Source organism: Lutjanus erythropterus, chromosome 10 (genome assembly GCF_056507025.1).
Source record: "Lutjanus erythropterus isolate fLutEry1 chromosome 10, fLutEry1.hap2, whole genome shotgun sequence".
Taxonomy (NCBI): domain Eukaryota; kingdom Metazoa; phylum Chordata; class Actinopteri; order Lutjaniformes; family Lutjanidae; genus Lutjanus; species Lutjanus erythropterus.
This window is the reverse complement of record NC_139326.1, coordinates 5,417,940-5,445,567: the sequence shown is the minus strand read 5'-3', so window position 1 is coordinate 5,445,567 and position 27,628 is coordinate 5,417,940. Positions and strand designations below refer to the sequence as shown.

At 41.1% G+C, this 27,628-nt stretch overlaps 1 protein-coding gene across 4 annotated transcripts; it reads left to right on the top strand.

The window, feature by feature from the left end:
- The first annotated feature begins 224 nt into the window (after positions 1–224).
- acacb (acetyl-CoA carboxylase beta) lies at positions 225–27,140 on the top strand. Of its 4 annotated transcripts, XM_084727983.1 has the most exons (55): positions 225–511; positions 1,256–1,488; positions 2,001–2,562; positions 7,722–7,854; positions 7,979–8,117; positions 8,285–8,394; positions 8,504–8,585; positions 8,677–8,775; positions 9,530–9,639; positions 9,728–9,838; positions 9,966–10,175; positions 10,410–10,580; positions 10,681–10,842; positions 10,932–11,095; positions 11,190–11,340; positions 11,454–11,557; positions 11,757–11,838; positions 11,927–12,072; positions 12,156–12,306; positions 12,406–12,540; positions 13,148–13,294; positions 13,379–13,567; positions 13,661–13,761; positions 13,857–13,945; positions 14,032–14,156; positions 14,607–14,720; positions 14,894–15,007; positions 15,099–15,188; positions 15,778–15,896; positions 16,254–16,277; positions 16,824–16,964; positions 17,245–17,344; positions 17,433–17,540; positions 18,210–18,266; positions 18,586–18,627; positions 18,764–18,979; positions 19,375–19,530; positions 19,652–19,855; positions 20,671–20,826; positions 20,907–21,029; positions 21,115–21,384; positions 21,525–21,622; positions 22,193–22,313; positions 22,401–22,511; positions 22,649–22,792; positions 22,899–23,019; positions 23,112–23,208; positions 23,287–23,383; positions 23,940–24,075; positions 24,182–24,359; positions 24,624–24,736; positions 24,839–24,993; positions 25,413–25,583; positions 25,887–26,023; positions 26,523–27,140. In XM_084727983.1, exons 3-55 carry the CDS (start codon positions 2,021–2,023, stop codon positions 26,647–26,649), a joined length of 7,293 nt encoding a protein of 2,430 aa, XP_084584109.1. In that variant the 5' UTR covers positions 225–511; positions 1,256–1,488; positions 2,001–2,020; the 3' UTR covers positions 26,650–27,140. The 4 variants fall into 4 exon arrangements, with proteins under 4 accessions (XP_084584109.1, XP_084584108.1, XP_084584110.1 ...); XM_084727982.1 differs by lacking the exon at positions 1,256–1,488; XM_084727984.1 differs by lacking the exons at positions 1,256–1,488; positions 16,254–16,277.
- The last annotated feature ends 488 nt before the right edge of the window (positions 27,141–27,628 follow it).

The following is a 27,628-nucleotide window of genomic DNA, read 5'->3' as shown; positions in this document are numbered from 1 at the left end:
GAAAATGTAAATAAAATATGGTGAAATTTAATCACGAAAATTATTATTATTATTATACTGGCGTGAACGTAGTCCAGTTCTTAAGGAGCGCATTTTAACCGCGTTTTTAGCCACAGACTGAAATATCTTTTTATTAGACGATCTTGGTGTTCTTTGCTCCTTGGGCGGAGCCTGAACCCCCCCGTCCCTCCCCTCACATGTTTACTATCGGAGCAAGGAGGAGGTGTTGGGCGGTCGGTGGGGGTTCGAGAGAGAGTGGTGTGGTGGTAGGTGGCTTTGACATTTGCTGCTGCTGTCATGAAAATGATTAAAATAAAACCTTTAGCAGCGGTGCGGTTCACTTTGGACGGAGTTTGAGGTGTCGTTGGAGATAAAGAGAAAGTGAAGAAAGTAGTTTACTCTGAGTTGTATTTAAAGTTATGAAAAATAAACTGGGGTTTGGCTGTCAGCTAGCAAGTTAGCTTGCCTGGCAACAACAACGACTGAGCAGTGATGTCCGTCATCTGTAGTGGTGAGTGTAAATTGCACGCTTTTCAAATTTCAATTTTACAAATTCACTATAACTATTTAAACCTTATTCATCTTGCCGACACAAACAGACCTCATGTCTGATCGTAAAAGCAGGTCAGTGTTCCTGTTTGGTTGACATGTAGAACATGGTGCGAATTTTCAGTTAAATTTTACTTAATTTTAGACATCCTGCTTTGTTTTAACCTCTTTTAGTCTTAATTTTATCACATAAGTTGATGTATTTTTGTGTCAGAAAGAAAGAATACATCGGCATGCGTTTAGTTCTGTTTGCAGTTGATAAGCCACGTTTATCTGTGATATTTTGTGTACATTTGACAGTCTGTTGAGGTCAGCATGGAGCTTGAGTCAACACTATATCACACTTTAAATTTATAGTGGAGTAACTAACTTTTAATTTAAATTAGCAGCACTGGAACTACCAGTAGCATCTAAAATAAACTTTTAAAGAGATTTAAAAACTGGTTATGACATATGAAATGGAATAAATAGATAATTTTTTTCAATTAAGAAATTCCTTAAATATCTGAATTTAATCTGAGGAAGCAATGCCTGAATCTGTTCTTTGCCTCTGTCAAATTCAAAGTGGCTTCAGTGGACAAATGACTGAATATTAAAATATGAATTTTTATTAAGAATACAGACTCTATGACAAGGAGTCCCTATTTGTTTTACATGGATAACATACACATCTTTCATATTTCTGTCTTTATTTTCATGCCTGCAGATGCTCATGAGTGCTGTTTGTGCCTCCTCCTCTTCCTCACCCTTCATTCCCTCAGTGTTGGTGACCTTTAGCCCAAATGAAGCAGCTACACTCAGCTCTCGTGTCAGCTGTCACAGACAGTATGTTCACTGGACGCTGGCTGGGGAATGTAGCCTGTCAGACTGCAGGCATAGTGAACTACATTTAAATATTTATACATTTATTGACTTATAGGACAGAAAGTCAATGAGACGGTGCGTATGGCTGTGTAAAGTTTAGCGATTGCTCGTAACGTGATTTTAATTGATTTACTTAATAGAAAACACACTTGTCAGTACAGCTTTGTTCTGTTAGGATTGAGCTGGTATGGAAATAGAATGGTTTCTCTCCTGTCTTTTGAAGTTGAGCGTAACCCACAGGTCTTATCTCAAATTACCCAGCATGGCCCTGTCCTGAAAGTGCTTTTGACCTCTGATCACCTCAAGAGAAATGTCTTCAGACTAGAATAGTTAACAGACAGCAATGCTACATAGCGTTAAAGGACCAGTGTGTAGGATTTAGTGGCATCTAGCGGTGAGGTTGTAGATTGCAACCAACTGAATACCGCTCAACTCACCTTCCCTTCACAATTTTTAAATAATAATCAATCAGTTAATTTATTGTTAATGCTACCAATAACTGATTGAAGACAATACTTACAATTTGCAACTGTAGTCATTATGATGTTTGTATGAATTCTAATGTTGGCTCTGTTCTGTTGTTGCAGTCTCAAGAGGATGCCTGTGAATGCTCCCTCTTGCAGTTTTGGGATTAATCCTATGGATATTGTTGCTACTGTGGAGGATTAATACCAAGACAGTGGCGATGCCCGTGAAAGGAGAGGAATCTCCACCTGGCTGTGGTCCGTCTGCAGCCGAGGAGGACAGGCCCGCCACAAAATCCCCTCATCCGGGTGAACATTCCCTGTCGGTGCTTCCTTCTACCTCACAACACAATGAGGATAACAAACCTCAGATGAGTGGTGTCTCCGACGTCAAAACAGTGGACACTGACGCTCTGCAGGCGTCCTCCGAGGTCACTCCAGAGAACTTGCGACAGACCACCCAGAAACCTGCCAAACCCAACATGCCAATGCTCAGATCAGGGCCCGAGGCGAGAGAACGCCTCAAGTTCATCCTCGGTGCGTCGGAGGACAACTCTTCAGACGATGAAACTCTGGTCACCGAACCTCCAAGCGGAGCATCTCAGCCACAGACGTCCACCCAGAAATCTTCAACCCAGCAGAAATCCTCCGCAGTGCACGAGTCCAGCTCCTCCACAAGCATCAAGTAAGGCCTTGTTTCTCTTAAGTTCAATTTAAAGGGACAGTTGGAGATTTTTTATGTGTGGTTGTAAGAGGTATCTATTGATGGTGGTCGACATGCCCCAAGTTTGGAGATACAGAGCAACACAGAGGCTAAGCGATGTAGTGCTGTGGACAGAGTCAGCAACGAAACATATTTTAGCCATCTAAAAATAGCCCCACCTAAAAACAACCAGCTAAGACCAGCTATTGCAGTGTATGTATGTGCATGCATTCATGTGGGCATGCAGTCATAAACACATACAGCCATTTGGCCTGCGTGGCTAAAGTATAAGGAGTGGGACTAAGTCACACATGAAGCTAGAGAAATAGCAGACGTCCTCTGCAGCACCACAGTCCAGCTCCACAAGCATCGAGGAACATCCTGTTTCTTCTTAAGTGAATTTAAGGAGATAGTTTGTATGTTCTGATGTGGGGTTGAGTGAGGTACATCAGTCCATCCAGCAGAGAGAGCCACCGGCTTGGAAGCTAAGCAATGAACTGCTGTGGACAGGTTCACCAACAAAATGGATTTTAGCAACCTGAAAAATCAATATTAGTTTGTGTTTTCACTACACTTAGAATATTTTCACTGCTTTGCTCTGTCATCAGACGGCCTTTTCTGATGGGAAAAAGACCATTTTAAAAGCCTAATATGGCTCTCTCCAAAGTAACTGAAGTCCTTTGGCAAAATCAGTCATTTTACTTTGCAGAACGCAGGAGCCGTTGGTCTACAACTGCCACAATCAGTTAGTTTCTGTTATTGTGTGACTTCAACTAACCCTTCAAAACACTAGTCACACATTAACACAAACAAACTAACCAATCAAAGCAGCTGTAGACCATAGACTTGTGTGCTGTGCAAAGTAAAATGACTGATTTAGCCTCTAGAGTCTGGTTGCTTGGAGAGAGTGATATCTGGCTTATAAAATGGCATTTTTTCTTCCATCAGTACAGTACAGTAAAGTGTTGAAAATACTTGAAATATGGGGTACAGTTACACTACCGTGGTACTCCTGCTGCCTCTTCAAAATGGGACCATGCCGACTGCCATCAGCTGTAGCTAATACACTGACTATTGATAAGTACCTCAAACAACCCTATTTCAAAAATGCAAACTATCTCTTTAATATTAACTGTCTGGGGTCAGGCTTGTTTTCATCACTGCCATCATGCGATTCCACACAGGTGAAAGCGTTGTCTGGAAGTTGCAACTCCGGCATGTGACATCATGGAAGCATCTCACGCTTGCCAAATATTCATCTGAGTATAAAGAGAGTTGTTTTGTGCAGCCTTGCTGTTGATGTGTCATTTCGCTCCTACTTGTCCTGTCTCCACACGCTGTGCGTTATCACCTGACTGCATCGAGTTGACCTGTGTTATTGTTGCATGCCAAACACCCCGCCGGTTCTATTATTGGAACAGGAGCCCGTGAACCAAATGACTTTGAGAAGTGCGGTGACTCTAGGTCATAACACAGGGAACAAAAAACACTTTGAAATCCCCCACTGATTTTTTATTTTTAACTTTTTTTTACACTCTGCATAGTGGAGAGTTATTTTTGTACCCGGGGGTGGTTTATGATGTGATCGTGGGTCACAGGGGTTGCTTGGAGCAGCCAGCTACGTGTTCCACTTGACAAGCTTTGATTGATTATCCAAATGCATTAAGCTGTGTGGGCTAGTGTGACCTGTGTGAAGCATCATGAAGTGGAGAAAGGTAGGTCATTTTTCTTTCATAAATCTAAACTTTAGAAGCATCTTCCTGCAGTTCAGATGAATAGTTTTGCAGCAGAAGAAAATGCAAAAGAAAATAAATCTAGTTGCTTTCTTTTAAGAATGGAGCAAAATGACCACTTTTGTCCCACTGGTGGCCTTGTCTCTGCTCTGTGTATATTTGCGAGGAACAGTCTGTGATCTCTCGCAGGAGATTTCTGGATTATTTTGCTGCACATGTGGGAGGGGAGAGGGGAGGAAGCGCCGGAGAGGAACATTTTGTAGAGCTCTCTTTGTGTTGGTCTTAGATTTTAAAACTTAGTCTCGCTATAAAGGCACGTGGGACGGCAATGTCTGCTCCACAATGGAGGGAAATGGCTTATTCCCATATCTCAGAGGGTAAGAGCCATTAAAATTTGAATACCGATCTCTGTAATTTGATGCTTTTGCTGCTGTGTTTATTTTGTGGGCAGTTATCACATGCTTTCAGCAGCAGAAATAAATGGGAATGTGCAGAAATGTTAAAAGTAGAACAGACACTGGAGCAACTTCTGCAGACATTTGTGAGCTGGAAGGCTCACTCATGTGTTCATACTGTCGTTATGTAACTGAACAGAGTATGTCTTGGCACATGTAAGTTTGAGGAAATTGAAAAAAAAAACACTCCCACAATAATGTGTTTACCCTCTGGAGGAGTTTAAGAAGTGTAAAACAGACCAGAAAGAATATTTTTCCTTATGAAGCAGTACAGTAAGCTAAGCCTGTTTTAGCACAAATGCTCCTCTTAGTCACTAAGTCATGTTTATGAATAGACTCCCATTGTTTGTTCAGTGAAGTCCGTCTGCCCTCTCGTGCCTTATGTCCTGGAAAAAGATCAGAAAGTGGATCAGGAGTGCATGACACCGGTTAAGGTTATCAAAAACTTGCTCAATAACAAGAGTGCAATCTGTATGTCTGTTCCTGAGTGAACAGCACAATAGAGGAGTTAAGTTTAAAGTTCATATCGGCTCAGACTGCACCCTACCTTCAGAGTATAGCTCACCGGTGCAGCACAGGTGTTGGTCAGTGATATCTTAACGTGAGACAGAATTTCTATGAAGCAGGAGAGACTTTGGAATGCTAATAATCATGGTACGTAGAACTACCTAAGGTTTCTTGGCAGTTTTTACTCAAATTGTGTCTTGCAGAACAGGAAAAAGTTGCCCTGCGGTTCTTGTCTTAATGTAAACAGTGTTTAAAGTGTATTGTGTTTTGTGTGTTGTAATGCTGCTGGTATTTAGGTTATAGAGGATTTCAGACAATAAGATTAGCACGTCAGTAAAGCTCAATTTTTACAGTTTCAGTTTTAAACGCAAATTCCCGTTTTAATCTGGCAAGAATCTGTACTGTAATCAAACAGTAAAGCAGATGAGATTATGCACTTTTGTAACATTAAAATGGAGCTTGTGATTACAAAATTTACCAACCAATTTAGCTGTTTTTATATGATTAGATGATTACATTGACTTTGACAGGAAAGCGGCATATGTTATTGCAAATAGACCTCATTATTGATTGTTAGAGTAAGCAAAGAGCACCATTCAGACACAAGACAGTTCAAAGTGTTTTATAAGAGCATGAAAATACATTAAAATAAAACCAAACATTAAAATTGCATTTAAGAGCTAAAAGCAAGCCAATAAATAGTCAAAACCATAATTATTATTACAAGGGCTGCCCAATATGGTAAAAAAAAAAACATATTGTGATATTATTTTTAGCCCTAATAATTACTATCACTGACTATGTAAAGTGGGTAAAAGTATAGATACTTCAATACTTTTTTCAGTACAAGGTGTTTATAATGATACAATAATAATTATTTTAGTATTGAAAGTATCAAACACCTCAGGTCAGTTCAGTTCAGTCTTTACTGTCCTGCCTGAAATTTGGCTCGCAGCAAAACCACACAGTTCATTGACTTTTTCTCCACCAGCCCTGTGTGCAGGCTGGTAATAAAAAAAAAGAAAGACTTAGCTTGTGTGCATGAGACATTTTTCTTCTTAGACGTGGTATCAAAAGATGTATCGAGTATCATTTTTCTAAACTAGTCCTGTATCAATGTTTAAAACTCTGGAATCATGACAAACTGTACTACACTGTAGAATAATCTGTTAGTGTTCAGTGCAAAGGAAGTTATCAAATAAATGTAACAAAGTGGAGATGTATGGAGTATAAAGTGGCAGAAAATGTTGAAAAGATTTTAATTTTTACTGCAAATTAAATCTGTTCCAGATACTGTTTATCAGTGTCCTTGATAGTTAATAATCTGTCAGTTTTTGAATATATGTTTTAAAAGTCAGTAATGTATCTCTTGCAAACAACCCTGTAGCCTGATTGGGTACAGAAGGTACAGCTTGTATGAATGCATTGTGCTGATAATACATTTACCTTTTATTGCCTCTGCTGTTGGGGTGAACATCCGATAAAAAAGGTACATTCAGAGTGATAGCGTGGGTCTAATTTCTGTAGTTTGTTGAGATTGCACTTTTCTGTGAAGAGCACTGTGGTTACGTGCAATTTTGAAGATAAGGTCAGAAATAAATGGGCTGGTCCACATGCTGTCTGAACTTTGACTTGAGTTTTTGATTTTCAGGGCCGTCAGTCACAGTCCCTGACTCACACTGCGCCTCTGTGTGGCTTTTTACCATCATGTCTGCAGAGAAGCACTGTAGAGCATGTTTTGCTTAAAAATAAAATAATAAGTGATAAAATAAAATCGTGATGATGTGACATTTGTTGAGATCCGTTCTTCCAACTGGAGAAGGCTGGGACATATCTGCAGCACTACAGTACTCCATTATAACAGTGTTTTGCAATTTGGATATTGCACTTTGCCATATTGCGATTTAGATAATGTGATTAATTGTGCAGCCCTACCATCCAATGAGGTTATTGTATGTTTCTATTTGTACATTATGTCACTGTTTTGGTCATCTTGGAGGGCCGCTAGGGAAGTGGGGGTCAGGGTTAACAATGAATTGTTTTATCAACTGGCCAGATAGCCAGTTAATGTTCAAAATTGATCAGCCATTTAATAGATTACCTTTGTGTGTCTGACTGGTGAATGAAGCGATTCTAAAAGCTGCTTGCGTAGTGAGAGATATTTGGTGAGGTGAGGTGAGGATGGTGATTATACTGGAATTATTTGATATGATGATTCTGTGATTTATGAACTCTGAATTCCAATAAACAGAGGTTTATTATTTTTTTAAAACAAGAGAAGCACTGTAGTCTGTAGTTTTTTTTCTGTTCTGGTCATGAAATCTTAGAGGATGATCTGCAGCCTGCAGATTATTTAATACGTGTTGCAGCAGAACACACCCGGGTGATTATGTTTTGCTGTGTTGCTGGACGAGACATCTAACCACGAGTTTTATTTCCACTGCAGGCCTAGCATGTCTGGTCTTCACTTGGTGAGAAAAGGACGTGAACACAGAAAGATGGATCTACAGAGGGACTTCACTGTGGCCTCTCCAGCTGAGTTTGTCACCCGGTTTGGTGGCAACCGTGTCATTGAAAAAGTAAGAATGAAAGTCCCTTCCTGTATTTTTGAATCTCTGCTTTTCATTGCTTAATGTCATTGCAACATTTCCCAGTTTCTTTCTTTTCTCAAAGCTACACAGCCACTTTCTGTTTCTGTCACAGGTGCTGATAGCTAACAACGGTATAGCTGCGGTCAAATGTATCCGCTCTATCCGTCGCTGGTCCTACGAAATGTTTCGTAATGAGCGGACCATTCGTTTTGTGGTCATGGTGACCCCTGAAGACTTGAAAGCTAATGCAGGTCATTGTGAGCTTTTACTTATCATTTGTTTATTACCCAGCAGTTATCACAAAGCAGTTATCTGAGTGAGAAAAACTGTAAGTCAGCTGTTGTGAAGTGCCACAGAGAGCGATTTCCTGAACCTTTGTCCTGAAAAAATTGTTTTAAGTTTCTCTTTTCCCTCACAGAATACATTAAAATGGCAGACCATTATGTTCCTGTCACCGGTGGACCCAACAACAACAACTACGCCAACGTAGAGCTGATAGTAGACATTGCTAAAAGAATCCCAGTGCAGGTATTCTTTACCATTTATCAAAACAGCAGTGTTCTGTCTGTTAATAAGAAAACTGTGATAAATGATTGTGTGTGTGTCTGTGTGTGTGTGTGTGTATCACTGTTAACAGGCTGTGTGGGCTGGATGGGGTCACGCCTCAGAAAATCCCAAACTCCCTGAGCTGTTAAACAAAGCAGGAATATCATTCTTAGGTAAAAAGTCAAGTGTGAAACCACGTTATTTTTGTTTGATTTATTTGCGCTCATGTCAGACGTTATTACTAACTGACTGATCTTCTCTCAGGGCCGTCCAGCAAGGCCATGTGGGCTCTGGGAGATAAGGTGGCTTCCTCCATTGTGGCTCAGAGTGCCAACATTCCCACACTGCCGTGGAGCGGATCAGGTGATGCTTCACCTCCCACGTTGTCTCAGTTCACATAATGTACAGTAACACAAACCGTACTGTAGACACGGGATGTAGACTCTGTGATAGGGCTGAGTATGATTGGAAAAATTATGAGCTGCAATGGCTAATCGATTAAATCAATTAGTCAATCAAGAAAAAATAGTTGCCAGCTATTTTGATAATCTGATAATCATTTCATTCATTCAAAAATGTCAAACATTTGCTGGTTCTGGCTGTTTAAATGTAAAGGTTTGCTGTTTTGTTTGCCATTTATGAGAACAATTGATGAGTATTTTTTTACATTTTGGCATTCTATAGACTAAATGATTAATTGATTAATCATGAAAATAATTGGCAGGTTAACTGATAATGATTAGTTGCATCCCTGCTTCATTTAATGCCAACTGGACAGGCCACCAAAATCCAAGCAAAATTTTAACACAAAAAGTTGATTAAATTAACCTGGTAACCAATTATCTTTCCTGAGGTAATCGACAGTATTCACAGTTTGACCTTTTTTTATCAGATACCATGGGCCATACTATCAAAAAATTTGATGCTGAACAAGTAATATCATACAAATAAGTCATCTTTTTTAGATCTGGATACAAAAAGGATTAAATGCAGGTATCATTTGCCTGGAGAAGTTTCAATGTAACTTGGTACTAGCTTAATTAGTTCCTATCTGCACATCTGTACAGAGTGAATCCAGTGTTTTGATGTTCGATCCTTGCATGTCATGTTGCTCCAGGTCTGAGGGTGGAGTGGCCTGAAGAGGACCAAAGACTGGGCCATGTAATTAGTGTTCCTCCAGAGGTCTACACACAGGGCTGTGTTCAGGATGTAGATGAAGGCCTGGCAGTAAGCATGTTTAGGGTTTTTCCTAAAATGATTCCCTTCAATCAGGTATCTTTTGCTAACCTGTATTTAATGTGGTGTTTCTTTGCAGGGGGCCGAGAGAATTGGTTATCCAGTTGTCATCAAGGCCTCTGAGGGTGGAGGTGGAAAGGGAATCCGGAAAGTAGAAAGTTCTGAGGATTTTCCAGGTTTCTTTAGACAGGTTTGTGTTACCAAATTTCACAACCTAATACTTGATTTATTTGTGGTTTAGACACCACTTTATGCAGTTGAATTTGACGTAGATCTTACTGCTAGCATGTTTTGTTTTGTTTTTTTCTTGAGTTTAGGTTCAGACAGAGGTGCCTGGCTCGCCTATCTTCATCATGCAGCTGGCTCAGCATGCGAGACACCTTGAGGTTCAGATACTGGCTGACGAGTATGGAAACGCCATCTCTCTGTTTGGACGAGATTGCTCCATCCAAAGGAGGCACCAGAAGATCATAGAGGAGGCTCCGGCCACCATAGCTGCTCCTTCGACATTAGAGCAAATGGAACGGGTCAGTTTATGCTGCTGGATGTATTTGTATGTACAGGAGTGTTAACCAAGCAAGTTAAAGCACATTGCATTTCACCTGCAAATGCGAATACTCTGTATCTCCTAATCAGCTTCATGGATTTGTACGTTTATCATTTGTGAATTTTGCACGATCTCATGTCATGACAAATTTTGGTACTTACTGATTTATTTGAAGTTTAAGACATTTTACGTTTTTCTCCTCTGTTGGTCCCAGTATGCTGTGCGACTGGCCAAGATGGTGGGCTACGTGAGTGCAGGTACTGTGGAGTATCTGTTCTCTGAAGATGGAAGTTTCCATTTCTTGGAGCTGAATCCTCGTCTCCAGGTGGAACATCCCTGCACAGAAATGATCGGAGATGTAAACCTGCCAGCTGCACAGCTTCAGGTAAACTTCTGTCAGTGGACAGGAAGAAGATTTATACCACAGCTAGCTACAGCCAGAGATCCAACCCTTCCATTTTAACTCAGTGTTTTATCTCTGACAGATTGCAATGGGCGTCCCGCTTCATAGAATTAAGGACATTCGTCTTCTTTATGGAGAAGCTCCGTGGGACGACACCGTCATTAACTTTGAGACTCCAGAGTGCCTGCCGAGTCCAAGAGGGCACGTCATAGCTGCTCGGATTACCAGTGAGAACCCTGATGAGGTAGAGCTCCATTTCATCAGTGCACCAAACACAGCGTTTTGTCACGTACGTTTAATTTGGCGCCACTGACTCATCATCCTCTGTCACAGGGTTTCAAGCCCAGCTCAGGCACCGTGCAGGAGCTGAACTTCCGCAGCAGTAAAAATGTCTGGGGTTATTTCAGCGTGGGAGCCACTGGTGGCCTCCATGAATTTGCAGACTCCCAGTTTGGACACTGTTTCTCCTGGGGCGAGAACCGTGAAGAAGCCATTTCGTAAGCCTCATAAAGCTTCCTTATACCAAAATGAACAACAACAAGTTATATAATAATTTGAAGTTAAAACGTGTTTATCTACGTCGTGCTTCAGGAACATGGTGGTGGCTATGAAGGAGCTCTCCATCAGAGGTGACTTCAGGACAACAGTTGAATACCTCATTAAGTTATTGGAGACAGAAAGCTTCAGAAATAATGACATCGACACCGGCTGGTTGGATCATCTCATTGCAGAGAAAGTGCAGGTGGGAAACTGACGACCCTCTGCCATAAATCGTCAGACGGCCTGCTGCTTGACCAGGTCACTGAATAAGCGTGTAGTGTCTTTGTGTTATGAAGCCACATTCTCTTCCTGCAGGCGGAGAGACCAGATACCATGCTGGGGATTGTTTGTGGGGCCTTGCATGTCGCTGATGCGAGCTTCCAGAAGAGCATGTCTGACTTCCTACATTCACTGGAAAGGTCAGTCGTACAGTCCCTTCTTATTACAGGAACATTTCTTATTTTTTGAAGTGTGGTTGTGTGAGATACATTTGAAATAGTCAGTACCTCATGCAACCCCACTTAAAAAAATCCAAACTATCCCTTTAACGACTCACTACAATTCTTAGTGTATGTTTATATAGACTTATAATAAAAACCCGATCTGCTGCATCTACAGAGGCCAAGTCCTGCCTGCAGCCAGTCTCCTCAACTCTGTCAACGTGGATCTCATATATGAAGGAGTCAAGTACTGCCTCAAGGTATCTGCTTTATTCCCTCCACATATTCCTTGTTTCACTCTTGTTGAACCTTTTTTAATCAATAAATTATCACCGCTGCTGCCTGCAGGTCGCTCGGCAATCCCCAACAACTTATGTCGTCATAATGAACGGCTCCAATATCGAGATAGACGTCCACAGGCTGAGCGATGGCGGCCTCCTGCTGTCCTATGATGGCAGCAGCCACACCACCTACATGAAGGAGGAAGTGGACAGGCAAGCGCTCTTGAATCTGTTTATATGGGTTCAGCTGTTTGTTTGTGTTACTCATTTTTTCTGAATGATTTCACCCCCCTCAGCTACCGCATCACCGTTGGCAACAAGACTTGTGTATTTGAGAAAGAGAAGGATCCCACGGTGCTGAGGTCGCCGTCTGCCGGTAAACTGCTGCAGTACTTGACCGAGGATGGAGGTCATGTCTGTGCAGGGGAGACCTATGCAGAGATTGAGGTGAATGTGACAGTTTCGGTCAGATTTATCTCTTCAGTCGTCTGTCACGCTGTGTCTATTTGTATTTTTATTGACTGGCTGTTTGTGCGGCGGTGTCAGGTGATGAAGATGGTGATGACGTTGACTGTGCAGCAGTCCGGTTGCATTCATTTTGTCAAGAGACCTGGAGCAGTCCTGGAGCCGGGCTGTGTTATGGCACATATAGACCTGGATGACCCCAGCAGTATACATCGAGTAAGTCAGTGGACAATCACAAGTGCATAAACTGTTCTCTTAAAGGTGCAGAATGCAATTGTTGAGAAATATGGTTGATTGTTCACTCTCATTCACAGGTCACCAAATAATATAATGATAATAGTATAATATAATAATGAGACTCAACAATTATCTATCTTACTAGCCTGTGATTGGCCAAAGTCTTACATCATGAGCTAGATTTTCCAAGAGGAGAAGCAGAAGTCTCAAACCACTTGAATTATAAACGGACAGTTCACCCTATTATCAAAATTAAATATTTCCCTCCTGGCCTGTAGTGCTGTTTATCTGTCTAGATTTTTTTGGTGCGAGTCGAAAGTTTTAAAGAAATCAGCTGTAGAGATGTCTGGCCTCTCTCCAATGTAACGGGACTAGATGGCACTCAGTTTGCAGCGCTCAAAGTTCCAAAAAAAATACATTTGAAAAACTCAAAAGCAATGTCTTTTTACAGAAACCATGACCCAGTTATTTAAAATAATCCATGGACCGTGTTGTGAGCAGATTATATTCTGTGTCCCAAGTGTTAGCTGTGCTTTTGGTAATTTCAGGTAATATTAATTTGAATTTCTTCCCTCTCCTGTCGTAGGTGGAGCTCAACACGGCCGCTCTGCCACCCCAGCAGCCACTGCCCATTGTCGGGGAAAAGCTTCACCAGGTGTTTCACAGCGTGCTGGAAAACTTGGGTAAAGTAATGGATGGTTACTGCCTTGAAGAGCCTTACTTCAGCACCAAGGTACAACACAGACTTTCTGCTGCTAGATATTCTTAAATGAAATCATCAGTTTCATTAATTATATGTGCATGATCACGTCTGCAGCTGAAACAGTGGGTGGCGACCCTGATGAAGACTTTAAGGGACCCCTCGCTGCCGCTGTTGGAACTCCAGGAGATCATGACGAGTGTGGCGGGTCGAATTCCTCCTGGTGTGGAGAAAGACATACGTAAAATCATGGCCCAGTACGCAAGCAACATCACCTCTGTCCTCTGCCAGTTCCCCAGCCAAAGGGTGAGAGATGCACAGTAGCATGACAGATACCTTTCAAGACAAATGGTCACTGTACATCAGTATTATATGATGATGTTTACCTTTGTGTTCCAGATTGCAAATGTTCTCGATAGCCATGCAGCGACCCTGCAGAGGAAGGCTGACCGAGAGGTGTTCTTCATGAACACTCAGAGTATCGTTCAGCTGGTACAGAGGTCTGTTTTTTTGTCTTGTGCAGCATTAAAACAGAACATATAGAACAATATTGGTATTGCATTTAATGACCTGTGTTTCAATATGTCTTCTTCAGGTACCGCAGTGGAATCCGTGGTTATATGAAGTCTGTGGTTCTCGAACTTTTGAAGCGGTACCTGCAAGTGGAGATGCAGTTTCAGCAAGGTGACAGTGATACATTGAACTTAAAAGAAAAGCCCTCATCTACAGTTCTCATTTAATCTGAACTGTGGTTTGTTTTTCACAAACAGCTCACTATGACAAATGTGTCATCAACCTGAGAGAGCAGCACAAACCTGACATGAGTCCTGTGCTCGAATACATCTTCTCTCACGCTCAGGTCTCCAAGAAGAACATCCTGGTCACGATGCTCATAGTAAGGCGTTCATCAACCTCAACACTTGCATGTATAAATTAAACAATCTTCCAACTTCGGAACTTTGGACCAGTGGAAAGAGAAACACAAACATTTTTTGTGGATTTTATTTGGTTTCTGTCAAGTTTGAATGAAGATGATGATGATTACTGTTTTGGTGAGAGCAGTAAAGCGGCTGTTTCTGGTTAAACAGAACATATCTATCAGTTTATTTGTGCAGGAATCTTTCCCATAATGTTGTCAGAATAGCAATCTTAATCTGTCGGTGTTAAAAACAGGCACTTTTACTGAACGCACATTGATGGTGTGCAGTTGCCCATGAGGATTACATTTTAGCAGCACTCTCCCTACTCACCTAGACACAAAAAAATTGGGAAATATGGTCCAGATTTAAAAATACCAGAATTACTCTTTTCAGTTTTAGTAAAATACACTTTGTGCACTGTGCAGGACCAGCTGTGTGGACGGGATCCCACGCTAGCAGATGAGTTGATGGTCATTCTGAACGAGCTCACGCAGCTCAGCAAGATGGAGAACTCAAAGGTGGCTTTGAGAGCCAGACAGGTAACATCCGAGTCTGCCGGCGTCCTAAACACCGTTCTGCTCTTTTTCTGTCTGTTTTGAATATATTGCTTAATCAAGGTGGCTGGCAGACAGGATACCTCAAGCTTAGCAATGTATCATTTGTAAAATTTCAAGAAGTCATGCAGAATATCATCCTTGTTAATGTGTCTTAGGTCTTGATCGCCTCCCATTTACCATCATATGAACTGAGGCACAACCAGGTGGAGTCCATCTTCCTGTCAGCCATCGACATGTACGGCCACCAGTTTTGTCCAGAAAACTTGAAGGTTAGTTTCGTGTGAAGTAATTGTATTATCAGCAAATATTTTTAGGAGCTGGAATATCGAATGAATAATATTTTTTTGTTATTTGTTACAGAAACTCATCCTTTCTGAAACTTCCATTTTTGATGTTTTGCCCAATTTCTTCTATCACTCCAATCAAGTTGTCTGCATGGCTGCTTTGGAGGTATGAACAGTGGATTTACACTCAGAAGTTTCCCTCTTATGCATGTTTTTTTCACTGGATTTTTGAGAACAGGATGCAATACAAACCATGCAGCAAACATGACAGTGAAGATAGATACAAGCAGATCATAGACTCTAAGGGATAGAGGGAAAAAAAAAACTCAGCATGGCATGTAGACGAACACATTACATGGGAGCACAGTGGATCAGGATGTATACATCTAATGCACCTGTGTTAATAAGCATCTTTATGATATAAGGCTATTAACTAATGCTTATAAGTGCCTTAATATAAAGTGTTACCCCATTTAATTTTAAATTTAACCACATTGCTTTAACTTTATACATATTATTTATCAGTGCACACAGGTAATAAAATTAATGCACTTTGAAAAAAAGGAATAAAATAGCAGCCTGCTGACTTGTCCTTTTTATTAATGACTTCCTCATCCTCTGCACTCATTTTCTGATGGTGCACCTGAACAGCAGGTGTCATTTGTACCACGCTCCATTATCAAGGGATGTGATAGGCCGTTTATGAGCCAGGGCGTATTTGTTCTGCGCTTTCATGGAAGTGTCTTGACTTGCAGGTGTATGTGCGCAGAGCTTACATCGCCTATGAGCTAAATAGCATCCAGCATCACCAGCTGCAGGATGGAACTTGCGCTGTGGACTTCCAGTTCATGCTGCCGTCGTCACATCCGAACAGGTAAAATACCCTGGACACTGTTAAACACATTGTTGTCTTATTACTGGATTGCTGGTGAATCAGACCACTTCCAAAACATGATATTGGCCTGATAGATCAATGAAGATGAAATGACAAAATGGTTATCCTGTACCCAGTGGTGCAGGTGCAGAGCGGCCTGTAAACTGCTGCTGTAACTGCTTTATGGCTTTAACTTTTAATGCAGAATGATTTTACCTACCAGACATTAATGTGAATGTGCATAGCTTCTTTTAAAGTGCTTTTTTTTTTTTTAATCTAATCATCATAATGCCTCGAGGTAGAGGTACACTTTGATCATCCACTGCTGATATTCACCTGTTAATCATCTTATTTCAGAGGGAGCAGCCCTACTCTGAACAGGTAGAGAAAGCTCCTCCCCAACCAGCCAGACCACCTGATCGTGTGTATGTCTCACAGCAATGCATGTCGAATGCTTCAGGACTCCTCTAACAAGTCCACTTTGTAGCTGAGCTTCTCCCTTTTTTATTTTGTTGCTTCTCTCATCTGGTAAAACAATACTGAGCTTTTTGAGAGGTTCATCTTTTGTTTGTTCCTCTTAAAAACTGAATGCCTGTGATTTTCTTGACTGCCACCAATTGGGGAGCCTGTATTCTCTTGGTTTGCAACTCTCAATCAGATATTGTAATAATTGCTCTTGACAACAATAATTCATAATCCCCTTCAGCTCAATACATATATAATGTACCGATCGACTGTATGTGAACATAATTGGACATGACGGTGGATAAGAACATCCAGACTTGCTTTAATCGCTCTTGTACTTTTGGCTGTTAAGTGTTTTGTTGTTAAAGCAAACCTGCCTCTATGTGATCATTCAGTGGTCCTGTCCTGTCACTGTGTGTGTGTTTGTGTGTGTGTGTGTGTGTGTGTGTGTCTCATTTTCAGGGTTCCTGTGCCAGTAAGTGGAACAGGCCAGTTTAAAATGAGGCGACAGGGCAGTGACCTCCTCCTGGACGGAGCCTTGGCTCCACCCTGCCAGCGCATGGGCGCCATGGTGGCTCTTCAGTGTTTTGATGACTTCAAAAGGTCACTTTTAACATCATGATAATTTTCCTTTTTCCTGTGTTCACTATAAAGGCACATTTTGATTGGGTGACTGATTCTGTAAGACAGTCAAAACAAATAAATAAATATATTTAAAAAAAATACAAAATAATAACAAGAATAATAAACAATAGAGAACACTCTATTATCTAGAGCACCAGCATGCACAGGAACATGAATAGGGGGGGAGCAGCAAAAAGTGAAACTTTCTTGTATTTATTTATGCCAAAGATTTGTGGATGTTTTTCTTTTTCTTTTGCAGGAACTTTGATGAAGTTCTCTCCAGCTTTGCAGAACCACTCCTGGAGAGTGGTCCGTACTCAGAGTCCTGCTCCAGTCTGTATGAGGAGGAGAACTTCAAGGTGAGCACTGTGGGTGTGTGATGGTCAACAAAAAGGTATTTATCATCCATGTTTCTGTCACCACTGATTTCTCTTCCGTCCTCTACAGAACACGAGGGAGAACCCGATCCACATAATTAATGTGTCCATAAAAACAGCAGACACAGAAGATGACGATGCCTTGGTGACAGACTTCACTGCATTTGCCCAGTCGAAGGTCAGCTGCCTCATCTAGTTTCCTAACTTGTGACTGATTCTTCTTAAAGGGATAGTTCAGATTATTTTTATGCAGGGTTGTATTAGGCAGTTTTCCATGTCTGTGTTGACTACAGTAGATGGCGGTCGACACTCCCCCAGTTTGGAAAGTCCACCTAAGACAGTTTAAGTGTCTGCTAAATTCAGAATATTTTCACTGCTTAATCTTGCCATCAGCCAGCCTTTTCCAAGCTAGAAGCCAGAGTAGACCAGCGCCTCCTGTGTTCTGTGAGGTAAAATTACTGATTTCGTCAATGGAGTTTGGTTGGTTTGGAGAGAGTGATGTTTGACTTACATAACAGTGGTTTCCTGTCAGAAAAAGCTGTCTGACAGCAAGATAAAGCCATGAAAATATTCTAAATATAGCGCACACTTAAACTAATACAATTTTTTTTTAAGGTGGACCTTTTTTTTAGTGGCTAAAATAAATTTTCCTGTCAGTCCTCCTGTCTGTTTCTCAAAAATGGAGGCATGTCGACCACCATCTACTGTAGGTAATACACTGACTGTGTTTAAGTACCTCATACAAGCCCAAATTAACTAATCCAAACTAAAACTTTAACATGTCTGATTCTTATTAATATGAGATATTGTTTTTATTGAATTGAAATTGTGTATTTTTTTTTTACAGAGGGCTGTCCTCTTTGAGTATGGAATCAGGAGAATCACGTTTTTGATTGCACAGAAGGTAAATCAACAATAAAATTCGCCATTTTCATCAGGCTCACTGTATCATATGTATATATTCATATATATGTTATTTTTTGAAGAACTTAATGAGGCTATGAATGGCTCTTTACTCTTCATTGTTTTTGACCAAAGCTCTCTAAATCAGTATCATTAATTCCTGATAATGGACACATTGTTGAGCATTTTCCTTGCTTACTACAATATGATTTTGTTACATGTAACCATAGCTGCTCTAATTTTGACCCGTAAAGCTGCAAATATAACTGAAATATACATTTGCTTAGTATCTAATTATTATTGTTATTTAATTTTAACAGAGAGAATTTCCCAAGTTCTTTACTTTCAGAGCGAGAGATGGGGTAAGTTTTTCTTCAGAGAACTTAATACAATCTGTAAGTGTAGAATTGATAGTCAGATTTCAGTTAGTTACAGAGCTGATATGCTCCTCCCTGACGAGATGAGATGATGACCCCTCCGATCTGTGCCTCTCCTCAGTTCCAGGAGGATCGTATTTACCGTAACCTGGAACCAGCTTTAGCCTTTCAGCTGGAGCTCAACCGCATGAGAAACTTCGACCTGACGGCCGTTCCCTGTGCCAACCACAAGATGCACCTCTACCTCGGTGCCGCTCGTGTGCAGGAGGGTGCCGAAGTCACAGACTACCGCTTCTTCATACGAGCTATCATTCGCCACTCAGATCTCATTACAAAAGTAAGCAGAGCAACTGGAAAGTACATCTTATTGATTCTTTAGAAAAGTAGACATAATTTGTACTTGTTCTGTTTTTTAGACCGTTTTCCTAAGGTCAAATGCTTAAGTTTTTTTTTAATTGGTTTGTGCATGTTTGCCATTTTCACGTATGTTTTGCATTTTTAATGTAAGTGTTTTCCCAGTTGCAGAATTGCAAACAAAGTGCAAAGAAAGAAATCTGTTTGCATGTTTGGTGCGTTTGTTTAAGGCATGGTTACAAAAGTTAAGGTTTTGATGCTCTTTGCATTCACTTTTAGTGTGTAAATCTGTAACTGTCTGATTAAAGAAACTTTCGGTAGTATTTGGTTAGTGGTGATTGTATTTCAGTATTTAAAACTCTTGTTATTCACTATCAGGAAGCATCCTTTGAATACCTTCAAAATGAGGGAGAGCGTCTTCTGTTGGAGGCCATGGATGAGTTGGAGGTGGCCTTCAGTAATACCAGCGTCCGCACAGACTGCAACCACATCTTCCTCAACTTCGTCCCCACTGTCATTATGGATCCATCTAAAGTCAGTGTGCAGCACATTATTTCTGTCTGTCTGTGCAGACTTCTGTTCACACTTGTGTATATCTACCAGATTTATTTCTCTGTGGTCTTTAACATCCTTTTTCTCTTCATGGGACCCTCAGATAGAGGAGTCTGTTCGCTCCATGGTGATGCGCTACGGCAGCCGTCTGTGGAAGCTGCGAGTTTTGCAGGCTGAGCTGAAGATCAACATCCGTCTGACACCAACTGGGAACGCCATTCCTGTCCGCCTGTTTCTCACTAATGAGTCTGGCTATTACTTGGACATCAGCCTGTACAAGGAGGTCACTGACCTGAGTTCTGGACAGGTGAGGACAGCAGAGTGAAGCAGCCTTCTTCAAACACTTTATGAAATTATAAAAGTAAACTGTGTAGTAAGTTATTATTTTGACAGATTATAACAGTGTGGGTGGTCTGCCGTAATGAGTCAGTTGCAACGAGGGAGAGATCACCTTCAGCCATGAAAAAGATAGATAGACATTTTTTGCCAACTAATCATAAACTCGCTACAGGGACATCATTTATTTCAAGTAAAAAAGTGAAAAAAAATCCACAAAGGGGAGAAAATATCAAACTAACTATTAGAATATCCAGAGATCTGGAGGGAAAGCGCAAAAGGACTCTGAGAGACCCCCACATTGTTGGCAGGAGAACTGTGGACTCATGATGGAAATTAATTACAATAGTAATATATTTGAATATATTTCTTTCCTTTTCCCTGATTGTCTGAATAAGCTGCACACATTGTCGCTAGTAGCTTTTGTCGAATAGATTTTGTGGGTTTTTTATGGATTTATTTTAGATTGGACAGGCAAAGTGAAGACAGGAAAGGAGGAGTGAGAGTGAGTTGGGAGATGACATGCAGAAAAAGGCTGTAGACAGAAGTCGAACCGACTCAGAGCCTCTGTACATGGAGCAAATGCTCTGACAACTGAGCTACCAGGCCACCATTGCTAGTAGCTTTTTAGAAATAAAGGTGATTAGAAGGTCAGTGCTGTTGGCATAAAAAGTGGTTGTAAATATTAAAACATAATCTGTTGTTCGCTCTTTATATGAAACATTTTTTTTGTTTTTTTTTATCAAAGTTAAATGTTATTAAATGTCGTCTTCTTTCCCTGTTCAGATCATGTTTCAGTCTTATGGGGATAAACCGGGTCCTCTGCACGGGATGTTGATCAATACTCCCTATGTGACCAAAGACCTGCTACAGGCGAAGCGTTTCCAGGCTCAAACTCTGGGGACGACATACGTCTATGACTTCCCTGAGATGTTCAGACAGGTACTGCTACGTCCATGAATTGGGTTTATTTCTTTTTTTTTTGTGCTTCCCATGATGTCTGACTGAAAATCTTGCTGCAGGCTCTGTTCAAGCTGTGGGGTTCAGGGGACAAACATCCTAAAGACGTGCTGATGTGCACCGAGCTGGTTCTGGACCCTCAAGGTCGACTCGTGCAGATGAACCGTCTGCCCGGAGACAACGATGTAGGGCACTTTTAATAACATTCATGTCAGTTCATGATTTCTAATTCTGATGGTACTGATAACTGCTGAAACATTTCCTTGTCAGGTGGGAATGGTTGCCTTCAGGATGAAGATGAAGACTCCAGAGTACCCAGAGGGCAGAGACATCATCGTCATCTGCAACGACATCACTCACATGATCGGCTCATTTGGTCCTCAAGAGGACGAGCTCTTCCTCAGGGCGTCTGAGTTGGCTCGGGCTGAGGGCATCCCCCGCATTTACATCGCAGCCAACAGCGGCGCGCGAATTGGCCTCGCCGAAGAGCTCAAACACATGTTCCAGGTGGCCTGGATCGACCCTGCTGACCCCTACAAGGTGACTTCAGACATGTGTTTCTCATAATATTTGCATTAAACTGCAGTCGAGGAAATGACCACAGGGAATACTGTTGAAATATGTATGTGCAGTTTGATATTTCTTTCCTAGTATGAGTTATTTACTGTATTTCTCTGTAGGGTTTCAAGTACCTGTACCTGACACCACAAGACTACACACGTATCAGCTCCACCAACGCTGTTCACTGTCACCATGTAGAGGAAGGTGGAGAGTCCAGGTACAGCTAACTGAAATATTTGGCACCCTTAAAGGTATAGTTTGCAGAAACAGAGAGGAGCATCAACATGGAAGCAATGTACTGCTGTGGTCAGGGGCAGCAAGAAAAGATTTAGCCCCTTAAAAGGCCCACCTAAAAAAATCCATATCAGTTTAACCGTGCGCTGGATTTTGAATGTTTTTACCACTTTAATTTGCTGGCAGAAAGCCTTTTTCTGACAGCAAGTCACCATTATATAAGTCAAATATGGCTGGTTTATCATCTAATTGTGTGACTTTTGTGTTTTAAAAGGATAGTTTGACGGTCACGCAATGACACAAACAAAATAACAGATCAAGGCAACAGTAGACCAGCAACTCCTGTGTTCTGCAAGGTAAAATTATGGTTTGGAGAGAGCGTTATTTGGCTTATATAACAGAGGTTTCCTTTTAGAGAACGCTGTCTGACGGCAAAGTAAAGTGGTGAAGATGTTCTAAATATAGCATATACTTAAATTGATAAAATATGTTTAGTTGCTGACTTAGTTCATAGCAGCACATTGCTTAGCTTGCTTGTGCCGGTCTCTTACAGGTACATCATCACCGACATCATCGGCAAGGATGACGGTCTTGGGGTTGAGAACCTGCGAGGTTCCGGCATGATCGCTGGAGAATCTTCTCAGGCCTATGAGGAAATTATTACAATCAGTATGGTGAGAATGCGGACCTGATTTCTCTGAGGAACAAGAGGTCATATGAACCTCTGGGATGTTTTTACCGAGTCGTTTTTGCTCTTGCAGGTGACGTGTCGCGCCATCGGAATCGGAGCCTATCTGGTCCGTTTGGGACAGAGAGTGATTCAGGTGGAAAACTCTCACATTATCCTGACTGGAGCAGGGGCTCTGAACAAGGTTTGTTGGTTTCACTTCAGTATTAAATAAAATGTTGCAGGCTGATGCAAACGGTCCCATTTTGTGGTTTTGTGGTAAGTGAAAAAAAAAAAAAAAAGTCCCTGGCTCTTGTCACTGAAGTCTTTATTCCTGTGCAGGTTTTGGGCAGAGAGGTCTACACTTCCAACAACCAGCTGGGAGGGATCCAGATCATGCACAATAATGGAGTCACACACACCACAGTGCCAGATGACTTTGAGGGTGTCTTTACTATCCTACAGTGGCTCTCCTATATGCCAAAGGTTTGGCTGAATGCGTCAGCATTCATGTAGTTTGGTGTTTTCAGGTCTATAAAAGTAAATGAACAAAACCTCAGATCACTAACTTTAGTTCTTCTTCTGTTTACAGAACAAATTCTCTCCTGTGCCCGTTATATCAACTACAGATCCAGTGGACAGAGAGATAGAATATGTTCCTACAAAAGCACCGTATGACCCCCACTGGATGCTGGCTGGGAGGCCTCACCCCAGTGAGTGTCAAGACCTGATTTAAAGTCTGATCATGTTGTATTTCAGTCATCAGCCTGCTGAAGTTCCCCTTTGTCTGAATTTGTGTCTGTAGCGGTGAAAGGCGCCTGGCAGAGTGGATTCTTTGATCACGGCTCTTTCATGGAGATCATGGAGTCCTGGGCTCAGACAGTGGTCGTGGGCAGAGCACGGTAAATCTCTTAACACTCGATGTATGCAGTCATGAAGTATGTGTGTTTTTTTTATTGACACCTATTGAATGAAAACAGGTTAGGAGGAATCCCCCTCGGTGTCATCGCTGTTGAAACACGCACAGTTGAGTTCACAGTCCCAGCAGATCCAGCAAACCTGGACTCAGAATCTAGAGTGAGTAAATTTCACCCCGTATTTATGATTTAAACAGTTTTTCATCTCTGTCCATGTTTTTTAATATATGATATATATATATATTTAATATATGAGAACATAGTATGAATCTACAATAAAAGTAGAGAGAGAGAGATGGTAAAACAGAAAAAATGAACACACAGTAAGGTGCTTTACATTGGAAACAGCACATTACTCCTTACCTTGAAAAACACACCTTGTCTGTCTTAATTATAAAATCTCAGTCTCTCCAGATAAAGTGTGTTTGCTGTTCCTCCCATCCACTGAGTCCGGTTCCCACACTCACAAAATTAATATTTTTACAATTGCCCTCAAAACAAAACAGACATTTTTTCATACTTGTAAGCTAAAGTGAGGCAGCTAGTTGCTCCAAGAACACCTATGAGCAGGTCAGGATCCCATTGCTTCCCGAAAGCCTTCAAAAAACAAAGAAAGATGCTTTTCCAGTATGCGTAAAGTTTATTCCATGATCAGGAATAATGTGTTTAATTGCTAATCATTGACATCTGTCCCTGCGTTTGTGTGGTGATGTCAGGTTCTGCAGCAGGCCGGCCAGGTGTGGTTTCCAGATTCAGCCTTTAAAACTGCTCAGGCGATCTGTGACTTCAACCGTGAACGTCTGCCTCTCATGGTGTTCGCCAACTGGCGGGGCTTCTCTGGTGGAATGAAGGGTACAAGATCGATGCTGAACTTTGCAGAAAGACTGCATTGCATGTATGAGCTTATGTTATTAAATTAAAAAAAAAAAAATACTGTTTGTGTCCATTTCTCTCCCAGATATGTATGACCAGATACTGAAGTTTGGGGCCTACATCGTGGACGCCCTGCGTGGTTTCCATCAGCCGGTGCTGGTGTACATCCCACCACAAGCTGAGCTGAGAGGAGGCTCATGGGTGGTGATAGATCCCACCATCAACCCACTGTGTATGGAGCTCTATGCAGACAAGGAGAGCAGGTACATGAATCTTTTTTTTTGTTTGTTTTTTCTATTAATCTTTTTGTTGAAGGACAGGGGCAAGTCATACAATTTAAAAATAAACATTTTTTCCTTTCCATTTTTCTTTTTTCCTCATCAAACATCCCTTCCAACCTCTCACTCAAACCCCTTGCCCCTGTCTTCTATCTTGAAAGTCCGTAAAGAGACAAATTCAACACACAATGATATTGACAGCCACTTGATGTAATTTTTTTGTTGTGCTGTTGCTGTGTCTATGTTCAGAGGTGGTGTTCTGGAGGCTGAGGGAACAGTGGAGATCAAATTCAGGAGGAAGGACCTGCTGAAGACCATGAGAAGACTTGATTCAGTCTACAGTGGTCTGGCTGATCAGCTTGGTAAAGGCTATTTATTTCTCAACGCACGCCACTACCTGCATTTATTTTCCTTTTTAATTCCGGTACGGCTGGATTTCATAACAAGTCTCCTGTTTCCATCAGCTTCCCCGGTGCTGTCAGACAAACAGCGCAGAGAGCTGGAGTCACAGCTCAAAGCACGGGAGGAGTTCCAGCTGCCCATCTACCACCAGGTGGCAGTGCAGTTTGTAGAGCTCCATGACACCCCAGGCAGGATGCAGGAGAAGGGTGTCATAACTGTGAGTGAGCACTTCATAAACACTCTGATGTTATAACTGACACAAAATGAACTTACTTACTGTGTTTAGAGCTTTGTGCTTTTAAATTTTATTGTACTGTGCCCTTTAATACTCTGCTATAAAGTATTTTTATTGCTTGAGATGTAGGTACAAAAACAGAATCTAAGAGTAAAAAAGAAAAGTAAATATGTCTATGATTCATATTTTCAAGAATGACAACCCCCTCACCTTCTCCCCTCTCCTCTCCTTAGGCGTATCGGAGAATAAAAATAAGAACAGAATGTCTCAGTCTCATCTGATTGTAGAGGGTTCATGGATTAATTAAGAGTCATAGGCAAGAAGCCAATGAAACAAAAAATAATGAGGTAAATAAATACATAAAAATACCGTGTCTCAGTCTGCCTTTTGATACTCGATAGGATATTTTGGAATGGAAGAACGTGCGGACCTTCTTCTACTGGCGTCTGCGTCGCCTCCTGTTGGAGCAGGTGGTGAAGTGTGAGATCCTGCAGGCCAACAAAGACCTCAGTGACGGACACATGCAGTCCATGCTGCGACGCTGGTTTGTAGAAACGGAGGGGACAGTCAAGGTATGTTGTGGCAGTCACAGACTAACATGTCTGCAGATTCACTACATGTAATGTAAACACCGTGACTGTGTATCTAAAATATATAAAAGTAGTGAACCTGATTGGTCACATTGAGCTAAAATCATCAATGATCAAAAATTACATACTTAAGACTGCAAGATAGATTGTAGTTGTTGCATGTCTAATCCATCCAGTGCCACTTTGTGTCTGGGGCCTCACAAATCATGTGTTTGTTTGTGTTTTTGGTCACTTCATTGTTAAAACTGATCAGAAATTTAAAGGTGCTTCCATCTTCCTTTCCAGGCCTACCTCTGGGATAATAACCAAGCAGTAGTTGAGTGGCTTGAGAAACATTTGTCCAAGGAGGAAGGCGCTCGATCAGCCATCCGAGAGAACATCAACTACCTGAAAAGAGAAAACACTTTGAAACACATCCGCAGGTGTGCAGCCACAGCCATGCAAATTTTATTAACCACAAATATGGGCTCATTTTCACTACTGTAATCTTGTCAGTGCCAAAAAGGCATGTCTATAGATTGTATAAAACATAGACATTGTCTCTGTAACGTCACCCATAGGTTTCTGAAGAGCCACTGTGAAGCTCAGTGTGATGGCCTGACTCGGCTAGCTTCCCGGCTAATCCAAAAAGTCCTGTCAAAGTTGGCACGGCCTTAATTATGCATAATTTTAAGACTTAGTTAGTGGATGAGTTTTATAAAGATTCACCCCCTTTAAACATGTTTATTTCTGCTCTAAAATTAGCCATTTTATTATGTATGTCTATGGGGCTTGACCCAAAATAATAACTTACATTACTAGTTATACTACTTTATTACTTTTATACCTTGTTTATACCTTGTTTTTCTCTGTTTAAATAATTAATTCTGGTATGTTTAATAGCTGAGCTTGTGTTATAATTTTTTTTCTCCTGTGTTCCAGCCTGGTGCAGGCCAACCCTGAAGTAGCAATGGACTGCATCATCCACATGAGCCAGAACATCACCCCGTCCCAGAGGGCTAAGCTCTCGCATCTGCTCGCAACTATGGACAGCACCAGCACCAGTTAAGCTTTAAGACGGGCTTCGTCAGGTTTTATTAACAGTAACGAACTAAAAGCTCTGTCCGTGTTGATTGTACTTCGTAGTTAAAGAGGTGGAAAAGCTAAAGAAAAGCACATGCACAAAGTGACTTAACTCCTCAGTGATCACCAATGCAGCGTTCTGTCTGTCATAAAGTTTGCCGTCAAATGGCGTCATAATCCGTTCCACTGCTGACAGACGAAGGGTTTGTCTTTTACATTTGTCAGGTATCAATTAGTCATTTCAGCTGTTCGGTCCAGGAGCTTTTCAGGTTCACAAACTCTGACTGTGACGCACATTTCACATGGCTGTATTTGTACATAAAGATGCATCAGTGTTAAATTAGCCTTAATAAGCTCTGTGCAGTCTGTTAAGGCAGACCTATGCAGGTTGAAGTGGGAGACTTCATAATGAGGTGCTGTTTTTCACATTAAGTTAGCGGTATTAAATAAATAAAAAATGTTGTGTTCATTTTTGAATGTAGCTCAGACAGCTGATCGATTCTTTGATCAATTTTCAAAATAAAACAAACAAACAAAAAAAAATTGAGCCAGAAAATTATGAAACCAGTCAATTCTGGTTCATATCTGCATTGACTAAAATTATGAATTTTTACCAGTATTATAATGCAGATTTTTTCTAATAAGCAGTATCATAAGTGTAGTTGTCATTTCACTGTTGATGTTCGACTCAGTCGTTCATCTTTTCATTCACTGTTAAAAAAAAAAAAAAAATTAAAAAGCTGCAAAAACTCAGAATTACAAGACAACTAACTAAACTTTTGAATTTTAAGTCAAACTCAAGCTCTTATGTTTGAAATAAACTAAAACAAGTTCTGCCAACCAGTAATCCTATGTTGATATTATTTACTTTTCTTCTTTAGATAAACTTGAATCTTTGAGTTTTAGACGCCCAAAAAGTCAGCATTTTAAAGACTGCTCACAGTGAGTCCAAGTTTTCATTACTT